Raw genomic sequence first — 13930 nt, forward strand, 5'->3', positions numbered from 1 at the left:
ATGGAAAGGGTGCAATCACGTGTCTGCTCGTTACCTGGTACTCAAATCCGTTTAGTTAAGGAACAGGAGGAACCATTCCTCTGTCCCATCCTGGACTCAGGTACCAGCACAGAGATGCGAGATCTAACTCTACTCGACACCTGAGAATAAGTAACAGCCACCAAATGCTCTCACAGGGGTCACCGAGGTCTCTTCAGAATCACCTCCTTTTTTAATATTTCATTTGGGAGTGCTGAGAAATCACCCAAGAAATGTGGGTCTGACCAAGGAGTGTGGAGATGAGTTTACGTGGTCCGCAATGAATGTCCTAGTCCTTTGATGAGGGCTCCTCTTTCTGGGTCTCGGTTTTCAGACTATTCTGGATACAGTAACTTACTGTTTACCGGTGTATTCTTGTTGCTCAGAGCAGAACCTTCCCTAGGGGAAGAAGAGACTCTTGAATGTGCAAGCGATGAGCGGGTGGTTCACATCATCCTTGGGGTTCCAGATTGGAACTGTGCTGAAAGTGGGGTGTGACACCATTTGGAGGATCTGTGTCACTGTAATATGTGATAATATCATGCTGTACCTATCCCTGCCATTATGAGCTGTGACTTGATTTATTGTGAACAAATGGGTAGATTAGCTTTAATAATTAATAATTATACTGGCCAAGATTTCAATTTGAATGCCTTTCTCGTGTGTGTGTGTGTGTGCGTGTGTACATCTGCATGCAGGTGGAGGCTGGAGATTGATGGCAGTATCTGTCAAAATTGCTCTTTACCTTATCTATGAGACAGAATTTCTCACTGAATCTGGAGCTCACTGAGACTGGTTGTCCAGTAAATACAGGGATCCACCTATCTCCAGACCTCCAGCACTGAGGTTACAGATGTGTGTGCCACACCTGGACCTTACTTGGCCCTGGGGATCTGAACTCAGGTCCTTTCCTCTCATCTGCATAGCAAGCACATGACCGACTGGACCATCTCCCAACCCCTCAAAATTCCCGATGTTTATTCACAAAGCAATCAAAATTCAAGCATGCCGGGGCTCACTCTGTCAACATAGAGGGGAAGCTCACGTTCGGTCCCTTTAAACGTGTCTGTAAGGCAAGGAAGTATAGCAGGATAGAGAACAGTCTTAGGAGACAGGAGAGATGGCTCAGGGCTTATGAGAGCATGCTGTTCAATCATGAAGCCTGGAGCTCAGGTCCCAGCATCCATGTAACAAGTTGGGCTTCTTGCCCATACATTATTCCAAAGGGAGTTGGGATAGGACAATCATGGAGGCTTGCTAGTTCTCAGCCTAGTCAATAAACCCAAACTCAGGTTCAAGGAGAAACCCTCTCCCAAAGGAATATGTGGACAGTGATGGAGGACCTCACCAGATGTCCCTTATGTGGTCTCCGTGTACACAGGTGGGTGCATTTCTCACATGTATGTACATAGACACATATACATCATATACATATACATATTCACACTCACAATGCAGAAACAAACCTTTAAAGAACAAAAAAGCATAACTATTGATGAGACAGAAAAGAGATCTCAAAGGAGATAAATAAATAATAAATGAATAAATGCAACAATACAGTGCTAGGGAAAATACAGGGATGGTGAATGTATGGGGGAGACAGTTTGGAGAGCAAATATTATGCAGGTTATTTTAACAACAGCATCCAATACAGAGCCTTGAACCTACCCTGAACATGAGGATGAACCAGTTACAGTGTGTGTTTCAATACATCTGTGTTTCTGAGAAAGTCTCTGGGAAGCTCTGTTCATCTGGAGTTTTCTAATGTGTTCAGTTTTTAATGTGAAAAAGATTTCATTACAGCAATTAGTAACCGGCTTGTTGAACTTGAGAGGTTAGTTATCTTTAGAACATGGAGTATCCCCAAGACAGGAGACTGTAAGCGATCCTGCGTGAGGTAGTTGTATATTTCACCCAGCTGACAATTGAGCAGGTTGTTCTGAATTTCAGGGTGAATACATGAAATGGCTTTTATAAGCTGTCTAGGTCAGGTCCCAGAGACACGCTTAAGACTTGAGGTTCCATATGCTTCTGGAAACACTTGAATAAATGTTTAATCTCTTCTTCACTCCATCTGACAGACATAATCATGACAATATCCATCCAATAACTCTTCCCCAGCCTCCTTCAAGATCTAAGCCATTTGAGGCGTGTTGACCTTAGTAAAAGCAGGAAAGGGAAGCCAAGATTCTCCTTTGAGAGCGGATGAAGCACTTAAGAACTCAGTTGCCTGATTAGCATAAAGAACTCGTCCTTAAGGCCAGTAAATGATCAGAATATAATCAATTTGTGAGTTAATCAAGGGTGCTTAGAACCTATCAAGGATTCTAAGCTAATCAAGTTGATGGGATTTGACTTTAGTTTTTTTCTAAGAACAAGTCCTACCTTGAACATTGAAGTCACCTGGGACAAAGTTCAGCAGTTAAGGAAGATACAAACATGTCCAGGTGCCCTGTGTGTGCATCCAGGTGCCCCGTGTGTGAGTCCAGATGCCCTGTGTGTGCATCCAGGTGCCCCGTGTGTGCGTCCAGGTGCCCCGTGTGTGCATCCAGGTGCCCTGTGTGTGTGTCCAGGTGCCCAGTGTATGCGTCCAGGTGCCCTGTGTGTGCGTCCAGGTGCCCTGTGTGTGCGTCCAGGTGTCCTGTGTGTGATTCCAGGTGCTCTGTGTATGCATCCAGATGTTCTGTGTGTGCTTCCAGGTGCCCTGTGTGTGCGACCAGGTGCCCTGTGTGTGCGACCAGGTGCCCTGTGTGTGCGACCAGGTGCCCTGTGTGTGCGACCAGGTGCCTTGTGTGTGCTTCTAGGTCAGAAATTTCAATCCTGAGCATGAGGACTTAAGGTAAAAACATTTAGAGGTTGGCAGGGATTATGTTCTACTTTCTGGTTACCGAGACCATGTACATATCCAAATGCTCTAATCACACCCTTTTCCTTAGTAATTATTCACTATTATGGCACTTCCTTTCACCCGAAGAAACACACATTTATGTCAGACTCCAATGCATCCTACAGACAAGGCCCGAATGCCAATGGCTTGTGCACCCAAGCAGTGTATCCACAGAAATTAGAGAGCCGGTCCACTGGCCCAGCCATGTGACCCTTCTAGAGCCTCTGGGACTGAATTTACATCTGCTAGGACACGGGCCTGTGAACAAAACTGTTGCAACTACTCACCCAGGGTTCCTCTCCATGGCTGTCTCTGGGGAAGGTGACAAGAATTTGCTATCACGTGACTAATTTCTCTAAATAGGAAAAAAGTTCTTGGTTCTGGATAGTTTCTTTTCTTTCTTTTTTTTTGTTTGTTTTTTATTTTAAATTTTTAAATTTACTTTACATACCAACCACAGTTCCTCCACCTCCCCTCCCAACCCATCCTCCATCCATTCCTCAGAAAGGGTAAGGCCTCCCGTGGGGAGTCAACAAAGCCTTCTGGCTTGTTTCTTATGAGGACCTAAGTCGTTGTCTTCTTCTTTTTTCTAACAAAGGATTTAGAGATTTCTTCTCTAAAGATTTTCTTTATTCAGACCCTTGAAAGAGGCAAGTTCGTCACGGTTAAAGGAAAGCTCTCAGCCTCCCTTTCTACACGTGTGTTAAGTTGCACTTTCCCCTTCCACTAACACTGAGTTCAAGTGAGGAACACACACCGTGGAACATAGTACTCGTTCCTGCTTCTGAACTGAGTATCAAACCAGGTCCTGCTGTCAGGAGCAGGAAGGACCATGGTCGGTGCCCACATGCTACTGTGTCATCAAACCATTTAGTCACGGATCACAGGAACCTTGAACTCAATTCTTCTCAGGGAACAGAGGATTTTATCCCAGGAAAAATCCAGCATCCGGCACCTTGCTTGCCAAGCTCCTGGTGGACCCCAAGAGATTAGTTTTGATGTGCTTGTTCCTGGGATGTGTAGTAAAAATCCCTCCTGGGGTGTCTACGTATTAGAGATTATCTTTGCGCACCGACGTTGCCTCCAGCTTGGTAGAGTACACCAGATTTCACCTGCTCACCCGGACACATCTCTAAGAAGAGTTCATCCTGGTGGGTCAAAGAGCAAGCAAGCAGTGTCGTCATGGTAACTAAAGCTTGGGGCTGTGAACCACTGTGGAGTGCCCACCAGGGATGATGCAGTACAATGCTGTGGAGCCTGGGGACTGTGCTCATCCCTCACACCACTGGACAAGCGCGGTCCCAGAGAGGCACCGTCTCTCACAAGAGGAAGCACAGGGATTTGGATCGCAGAAATGGATTTTGCAGAAAACACAGGGGTTGGCCAAATGGCACGGGAACAAGACCCTTGAAAGAGTCAACTGTCTTTCTCACAGTATGAGCATGAAGACTCAAAGACAGGATTAGAGTGTTCAGAACCAGAAAAAGGAAAGGAAAACATACCCCTCCGTCCCCTGTTAGGCAGAGACCCAGAATGAAAAGAATTGAATTAGGAACTTTTGCAATTATCAGAGGAAAAAAAAAAAGAACAACCAAACCAAACAGAATAAAGCAATCCTGTGGCCTTCATTCATCTTGTTTTGTATTTTAGTTTGTTGGTTGAACCAGGAGGGACTGGGTTGGACCAGAAGCAGGCAGAGGCATTTCTGCACACACAGAGGCGTGGGGAGTAGAAGGGACTCCAGCCCCTAAAGGACAAAGCCAAGGTCAGCTATTGAGGAGGAACAAAGGGCCACCCCTGACTTGCAGATTACACAACAGGACAATGAATGGCCACCAAGTGTGCTGTCACCAGGTGGAGCTTGGAACTCAACTCACCGTCTGCCAGTGAGCTTCTCCAGGCTCTGAGAGCATAGGAAGCCAGAAGGGAAAGATTTTCATTCCCGGCTCTTCCAAGTAGAAAAAAACTATTGCTTGTCAAGTTTGGGGAAGGAGCATGGGCATCCTATCTTGCTCTGGACATCACAGTTGATCAGTCTTCATGGCTATTCCGTAATGTTTTCAGTCAGTCAACTTTCCTACCGTATGCAGCATTGTCTTAGCTTCAAAAAGTTAAAGACGTGGGAACTGAAGAAATTCCTGCAAACACTGTAAAATCCTGTAAGGCACTCACAGGGCTCAGACCACTCTCCACAATCAGAAGTATGTTATGCTAAACCATGGCTAAAAGGCCTGTTTTGTGTTGTGCATCAAGTGTCTCAATATTTTTCATGCATCCAGAAATATCTGAGTTAAAGTGAGCGTGACGGCATGTATGCTAAAGCTGTCAACGTCAGACAGCCTTGCAGGGATAGGAGAATTCCCCACGGAATGCTCCCTCTGTGAGGTGAGGGGGTACAATGTCAGCTCTGGGTGGGTTTCTGGGAGTGTCTTTCCAATTCCTTCACTGTTTCAAGCTCATCCTGGATCTGAAACAGGCCAGGCTTGGAAACCCTTCAGCAATTCATGGGAGAGCACTTATATCTCAGCTCAGAGCCAACAATTAAACACAGCAATTAAAAGCCCATGGCAGGAACTCTCCAGCAATTTCTATGGCTCAGCAATTAGAGCACACACCACTTTTCCAGGGGACTTGAATTTGATTTTCAGCACCCATGTCAGGCAGCTCACAACCAGCTGTAACTCCATCTCAGAGGAATGCAACATCTCCAGCCTCTGCAGGCACCGCATGCACATAGCTCTCTCCACACAGACACAAAATTACAAGTGAAATTAACCTTAAAACAGCACAAAAACTGGACTAAAATACCACACAGCCCTGATGGCTGAAACACTACACAGCTCTGCTCTGCAAAAAGCAAAGGTTATAGAGACTAAAATCGTCCTTTGGGAGACACATGGGCTGCTGCAGAAAGGGACTTCCCAAGTATCCTCAAACTGGAAGGTCCCTTCCCACGGCAACATTACTGTCCGTGCTGCGGGCCACTAACATGCAAGAGCGAGCACAGAGTTCAAGAGCCGCAAGTCTGTCTAGGAACTGAGATGGTTTTAACCTTTCCTGTTGGGATCTTTGATATTAATCATGAGCCCAAAGAAATCCTTTTGGGATGAAGAAGCTCAAAAAATGTCCAAACATTCTACCCTGGGAACGTCCCAGGAGCGTGTCTAGGAGAGAATGTGTGTTGATAAGCTGTAGGTTAGCTACCAGCAGCAAGCTCACAAAGAAATTATAACCAAGTCTATGGGTTGGTTGGGCCAGAGTGGCATAAAAACATCACTGACAAGCATGGACCTTCAGTCCTGTGGTGACTGAGGCTTTGTCACCTAGAATTGTACCCTGCTAAGTTCTCAGAGAATTTTTCCCATTTGGGAAGAGGCCAGGATTTTAGAAGGGAGAAAATCATGAGGATAAAGGCATTTAAAATCCCCCAGTCAAACCTGCTGCCACAGCTACTGCCTATGGGGTCCAGTCCAGCTCAGGGCAGTGGTGATGGCTGTTCTCTCAGCATAGCAGTTGGCCCCTGGTAAATAAGTCTGCCTCACACCCATCAGTTGACGAAGAATAAACCAATCAGTATTTGCTTAGCTCACATGTGTGGGTAGATCTGGAGAGTTCTGGTTTAGTTTTGGGCAATTGTTGCTGAGGCAACTATACTCCAAATTCTTTTAGGATCCTTTGGGACCATCAGGTAAGCCCGGGAATATTTTCCTCTTATCCTTGGATGAAGTCCAGAGATAAGGCCCAGCCACACAAACATTTTCAAGCCCCAGCTGCACTGTCTGGCAATCCACCCCAAGCTAAATCACAGCACCCAGCCCAGAGGGCAGGAAGAGCATCCCACCTACAGCGAGGTCAAAGCTTGTGTCCGCAAGCCCAGAATCAATGAACAGAAGTGTTTTTATCATATGGAAATGTGGGAGAAGATAAGAGCATTTCCAAGCAGTAAGCTGCCCTACCTCCATCAAAAGCCCTCTGGAGAGCCGGATGTGTGCTGACCCCTCCTCCTCTGGTAGCTGAAACAGTGCTGTTGTGATCCACAACAGTGAACCGGAACTGTGTGTAGACAACATCCACCCCTCATGTCTGCAGTTCAGAGACACATTGAGTATGTGGTGGTTTCTAAGGAAACAGTGAACTCCTGGCCACGGTCCACAAGGCAGTCCACCACAAAGTGTGATTCTGCTCATTCTGAGGCTTTCCAGGGACGGCACTGATTTAGGATGTGCTGTCCTTGTGGTAGGTGAGAGAGTAAGGGAGCAGCAGAAGTTCGTGCCTGATAGAGCTTTGTCCTGAACCAGCAGAGCCCAGGTGAGTTGGGTAGCTGAGTCTGACACAGGGTAGGTGACACAGGATCATTGTAGGTCGAGTGGCAACGGTCGCAGCTAGCAGGCATGTTTTTACAGGGAGGTGGTGTGGGAGGTCCTCTATGTGTTGCTTTTATTGGTTAATGAATAAAGAACTGCTTTGAGCCCATGGCAAGGGCAGAACAGAACTAGGCAGGGAAAGCTAGGCTGTATGCTAGGAGAAAGAGGGCAGAGTCAGGGAGAAGCCATGGAGCCATAAGAGACAGATGCTGGGAACTTTACCTGGTAAGTCACAGCCACGTGGCAATATCAGATTAATAGAAATGAGTTAAATCAATATAAGAGTTACCTAATAAGAAGCTAGAGCTAATGGGCCAAAACAGTGACTTAATTAATATAGTTTCTGTGTGATTATTTCCGGTCTAAGATAGCCAGGCAGCTGGGAACCAACAAGTGGCTTTCTTCCAACAGGGAGAGTGTAAACAGTTGGAATACTACCAATCTACCATGGATAATACCTTTTTACGATAAGAAAGAAAAAACGCAATAGACCCAGCTCTCCATCACTCACCGATAGACCAAGCCTGCTATTATCAAAAGTGCTTGTCCACTTCTTCTGTCACCCCAAGCATGCGGCACCTGGCCCTATCCTCAGGTAAGTGCTGGTGTTCAATGTGACCGTTCATAGCATTCACCTGCATTCAGTTCTCCCACATAAAACTCCCAAGTGTCTATCATGTAAGAGTGGGAAGTTAATTGAGTCATCTCTAGCCAGGTGTCAGACAAGAAACGGCATGTTATAAACAGTGGGAAGTAAATGCAAACTGATACCAAAGGAAAAACTCAGTTCCTGGAATATGCTAGAACCTCATGAGCAAAGCAAAGGAGGTGGCCAGGTCTTTCATCTAGGGGTCATACAGGGCAGTGGGTGTCACTGAAGACACTGGGAGACCCACCATTCTGTAGTTGTGCCCTTGCTGTAATGACTGTAGATGCACTAAGGATCTCATCCCTATTTCTGAGTACATCTTAACAATTACAGCCTATAAATGCTGAAAGTCAGAGGATGGCTCATCTAGCTGTGTGGACGAATCCTTCATACACACTGCTCACCACTAAAAATCCTCCCTGCCCGCGGGCGGATTCACCTCCATTTCTACAGACAGACCACACACCTGTCGGGGCTTCTGTTCCGTTCTCAGTGGACATTAGTCACTTTGTGTTTGAGGCACCTGCACCTTTGTTTTGTACTGCAGGCTGTTTCTTCAACAAAGCCAGGCCCAGCCAGGAGCTTGGGGCCAGGAGACGAGTGCCATTCATCTGAGATACAAGGGAAGGCAGTTCTGTGGAAGTGAACACAGCCAAACTTCCCGACACTCTTAAAACAGAAGCGCCACTGTGACATCCACTGTTTGGAACAGCAATGTGTACTGATGGAAGTGAGATGCAGGTAAATGCTGGTATCTGCGGTGACCACGCAGACACAAGGTTTCAAGGCGGTCCTGACATTGACACCAGCAACACTTATTTAAGTGACTGAAATAAGAGTGATTGATGCCTGCCGTGCTTATCAAAGCACAAAAGCTATGATAGGACCCTGCTTTGATTTTGGTGTCAGAGGCCAGGAGCCTGTGCTGCTGGTTATTATTTCTGGGTTATCATAAGAGGTATTTTGTACCTTATTACGCTTCATGGGAATTGAGGAACATTTCAGATAGGAATCTGTGATTTGTTCTAAGTTTAGCCCAGGGTTTTGCACTAAGAATATTAATTCTTTGAGTTGAGTTGAGTAGAACAGTTGATGTAAAAAGGTTTGTAGGGCTAGGGAGATGGCTCAGCGGGTAAAGCGTTTGCCACACAAGTGTGAGGACAGGAGTCTGATCCCCGGCGTCCACGTAAAAACTGAGCAAGCACAACATTCTATCTATAGTCACGGTGCTTGGGGACAGAGACAGGGGATACTGGCAATTCAAATGGAAAACAACCAAGGAAGACATTTGACATCAAGCTCTGGCTTCCACACACATGTATACGCAACTGCAAACACATGCATACACATGTATGCACATTGCACACAGGCCCTTGTAAAGGGAAGGATGTTGATAGCATCAATTTGAAGACACGTTTCAAAACCAAAAAGAACAGATGGTTCCACAGATAAGGCTACAACTTAGAAGGTGAGCCTGAAAATTCCACCAAACTAAACGGCAAGAAAATCCCCAGAAAGCGCAGGATGGATGGAGGATCCAACACAGGAAGCCTCATCTGCCCAAGATGGGGTAATGTGAGTATCAATAGGACGTGGCCAAAAATAGCCACAAAGCTCTGAAACATACGCAGTTTGCCGAAGTTTAAATGAACAAGGAGACCAAAGGATGCAACTCCCTGGACACCGTTAGAAGATGTTGAGGACCAATCCACTCCTTGGGAAAGGAAGAGGTGAGCATGCAGCCTTCCATCCCTAGACTACTATATGTAAGGGCAACCAAAAGCTGGTAAGAAAACTTAGCATCTATATAAATATCCCAGGAATAAATGTAGCAATAAGGATGAAATGCGAATAACTCGTCTGCGACTCTTTTTTTTTTTTTTTTTTTTTTTTTTTTTTTTTTGGTTTTTCGAGACAGGGTTTCTCTGTGGTTTTGGAGCCTTTCCTGGAACTAGCTCTTATAGACCAGGCTGGTCTCGAACTCACAGAGATCCGCCTGCCTCTGCCTCCCAAGTGCTGGGATTAAAGGCGTGCGCCACCACCGCCCGGCTCATCTGCGACTCTTGATGAACTAATCCACCCAGACAATGGTTGCCAGTCGCACCAACATTCCCAGAGAGACAGGCAGGCAAGCAGATATCTCTGATGGAAATGATGTACTGAGCCACTTAAGAAGTAGACTTGCCAAAAATATCAAGCCTGAACTCAACTGAAGTCTAGTTCTAGCTACTGAAAGGGAATACAAAGACAGCCTATCATGTTAATGGGTTCTTAGGAATCAATAAGCTATGTTCAACCTTCTGACATCGTGACAAGAAGTTATCATCTTCAGAGAATGGGGCAAAAAAGTGACAAAAAAATCACACACAAAGCTCATAATATTTTAACTTTAGAAGTCTTCCATTAGAGGCATTCATAGCTCTCCTTTGACCACAGGAAGCCTACGTGCTACAGGTCAGACAACTTTGCTTAAATAAAAACTACTTAAGAGTCTTCATCCTCAGAGATGCTTAGAAAAGCAACAGAAGACAGACTTATGGAGAACTCAAAGAAATGTGTCTTCACAATATCTAAACACCAGGAGGCTGCTAGGGCAGCACAGAGCTACAAGCCATCATACGATGCCGATTACGGTACGGGAAACATCACTTTGCTGTTTGATACTAGATAGCTATCTTAGCTCCTTTTCCCATTGCTGTGATGAAATACCCCGGGGCAAAGACAGCTCAGGGTAGGAAAAGGTTAAGTTCACTCTCAGTTCAGGGTTGCAGCTTACCATGGCAGGGAGGTCACAGCAGCTGGAGCAAAAAAGAGCAGGTCACATTACATCCACAGTCAGGTGCAGGTGAATTAATGCACTCGATGAATCAATGCAGGCAAGCACTCAGCTTATTCTTTCCATTTGACACAATTGGGGATCCCCACACAGGGCATAGTCCTGCCCAAATTAACACAGTCTACTCCCATTAATTGATGTAGTCAAGACAGTCCCTCACAGACGTTCTCGGAGGCTAACCTTCATCTAGGCAATCCCTCACAGGTGTGCCTGGATGTGTGCCTCCCAGGTGTGCAGCTGGCAATGCTAAGCGCCACCATAGGTAACTGTGTCTAATCATTTCTTCTTAGAATAATGATATTGAAGTCATATTTTGGATACCCCCACTCTCCCGATTTGCTCTTCCCATAACTCTCATTCCCAGCCATTGGATTGCAGCTCTGATTATTTGAGTCTGAGTCAAATGAGTATCTCTATCACTATCCACTCATCCATGCCCCGAGGACAGCACCTGTGGTCCCAGAGTTGCGTCAATACGTTCACGCTTCTATATCTGAGAGATGCTATAAGATGCAGCCAGGTTAGTATTCCAGGGAGAGGATAAGGTAGAGCAGAGAATCCTCAAGTTTGATCACAAGCCAGCAATTTAAAGGGTCTATATGATACATGGACAGAGATTTATCAACCTATTTTTCCTATTTTAATATGCTTGAAATTTTCTCTATTAATCCCCCACCCTGTAGGAGCTAGAGAGATGGCTTAGCAGTTAAGAGCACTGGCTGCTCTTCCAAAGGACTCAGACACAATCTCCAGCACCCATGTGGCAGCTCACAACTGTCTATAACTCTAATCCTGGAGGATCTAAGGCAAAACGCTGACAGCGGAGCTGGGATACCATAATACATTCCTTAGGAAATCCAGTCTGGTTTGGGATGGAAACCCCTTGCCTATTTGGCTTTACACGAGAACCATGATGACTCAGAAGCCACAGCATCCAAGTTCAGGATCTCTAACAAGCACAGTCATGTAGAATGCTAACCTCTCCCCTGCTAAAATGATCGTCACTGTGAGACTGAGCGCTGTGTTGACCAGATGCACTGTGGGGGGTGGGCAGCACATCTGTCCACCCTCAGATGGCTCCAGTATCTCATCTCATTGGTCCCCAGTAGGCAGCTGTGCTTTCTCAGTCCTCACAAGCCTTGATCTGGATCTTCCACCCCGGGGACCATGTACGCAGTGTCTTCAGTGTGCTAAGTGGATGGCAAAAATATTTGCTCGGCCATTAACAGGGAGGGCTGGAGAGATGGCTGAGTCAGTCAAGTTCTTGCTCTGCAAGCATTCAGACCTGAGTTTCATCCCCAGAACCCAGGTGAAAAAATGTCAGGCCTGTAACTGTAGCTTTGGGGAGGCAAAGGAGAGTGAACCCCTGGAGTTTTCTGGACAGCCAACCTAAACTTTTTGGAAATGTCCAAGTCAATGAGAGATTCTGATTCAAAAAGCAAAATGCCTGGTGCCACAAGAGCAACATCTATGGTGTGTCCTCTGACCCTAACATGTATACATGGATGTGCACCCACATACACACATGTATACACACTTACAAAATCCTAAACACATGTAATCATAACCCTAACCCAGCTATGAGGACCTACAGTGAGATAAAGGGAGGCTGACCGAGTGCTGGATGACCTTCTTCCCCATCTCAAATGTTCCTTCAAAGAGCGACAAGAATAAGCATGTCTTAGTGGTTCATGATTGGAGGGCGTTCTCTGTTCCTTTTAGTTCCAAAGTGGGAGGTTGGGATTAGGGGTGGGGACAGGGACAGAGTCAACTAAAAGGTGTTTGCTAAAGGAGAGGAGAGAAAGAAAGTAAAGGGGTGGGGAGAGAAAGGAAGAAAGAAAGAGGGGAAAGAGATGGAAGGAAATGCTAAGTCTAAAACTGAAATATTGCATTGTCGCTCAAGATCTTGTGTGAATGACTAGCATTTCTAAGGCCGCCTTAAAAAACACATCTACAGACACGGCTCAGCGGTAGAGCACTTTCTTGGCGAGTGAAAGACTCCCAGTTTGATCCCAAGCCTACATGGGTGGAAGCTAGGGGGAATAAGAATAGCAGAACCCAATTCAAGAAAGACTCAAAAGTCAAGAAAAAAAAAACAGTAACTTTTATAACCAAGGTGACTGAGGGGACACTATTCATCTACAGTAAAGAACAATGGTTCAAACGCCTCAGCTAAAAATAACAGTCAGATGTTTAATAACACATAACATCATATAATACTATATAATATTATATGTTATACATAATAGTATATTATATAAAATAATATATTAGATGCTATAATATTATATATTGAATATATTACATATAATAGCATATAATATATGATAATATGCATGCATAATTTTAAGAAGGAGAATTAAGCACAGAAGTCATAAAGAATTACTCCGCCCAATTTAACAGTTTATTACTAGTAATGAGTAGCATTACCTCCGAGTAATTTGGTGAGAGGTATTTCCCGTTGCACTTAGCCACATGTCTCAGGATCTTCAAAGCTTTTTCCCCTTGCTTCCGGGTGATCAGCCAGCGGGGAGATTCAGGAACTACCCTGGTAAGGGGGGGAGACATTTGAATTAGGTCAGAAATCTGAAAACCCAAAAGCTCGTGAGTCTTTCTAGGCAAAGAGATCTTGCAGCAATCAGCTTACAAGTCAGGACAGTTCTCAGAATTGAAAACAGGCTCTCAGAAGAGAATTTTCTTTGCAAATTTACAATGAATGGGAAACAGGCTAACTTGGCTATGAACCCCCCCTCAAAAAAAAAAAAAACCCAAAAACATTTCTCCACAGTTCAGGGAACCCTACAGTACTATGTCTCTGGTTACAAATATGAAAAGGATTAGGGCTTAGTATGTATCTAGGAGAAGACAAAGTCTTCCCTTCTTCATGGAGCCTGATTTACCCATACATTAAAATTCAATGAAGGGAATAAATTACATTTGCCCCAGTATGAGTCAAGTGCATACATCTGGAACATCTTGACAACCTATTTCTCTGACATTCTCAACCTCTTATTCATCAGAGAATGTTAATTTGCTTAATGGATTTTTATCATATTTAATCTTCATGGTGAAATATTGAGTTTGTTACTTCATAATTCTCATGAAAGTATTGCAAAGGGATAAATCATAATGCAATCACCTGGTCTGGAATTTTGTATTGGGGTATTTTACTATTT

The 13930-nt window shown here is 45.0% G+C and overlaps 1 protein-coding gene across 1 annotated transcript in view; it reads right to left on the reverse strand.

The window, feature by feature from the left end:
* Positions 1-13930, reverse strand: part of Slc22a3 (solute carrier family 22 member 3) — a 97229-nt gene that overhangs the window by 22424 nt on the left and 60875 nt on the right. Inside the window, exon 5 of the mRNA XM_057761680.1 lies at positions 13185-13302. Coding sequence (XP_057617663.1) covers positions 13185-13302 — 118 coding nt within the window. The remainder of the gene's footprint in view (positions 1-13184; positions 13303-13930) is intronic.

The sequence above is a fragment of the Chionomys nivalis genome, chromosome 2, assembly GCF_950005125.1.
Source record: "Chionomys nivalis chromosome 2, mChiNiv1.1, whole genome shotgun sequence".
Taxonomy (NCBI): Eukaryota; Metazoa; Chordata; class Mammalia; order Rodentia; family Cricetidae; genus Chionomys; species Chionomys nivalis.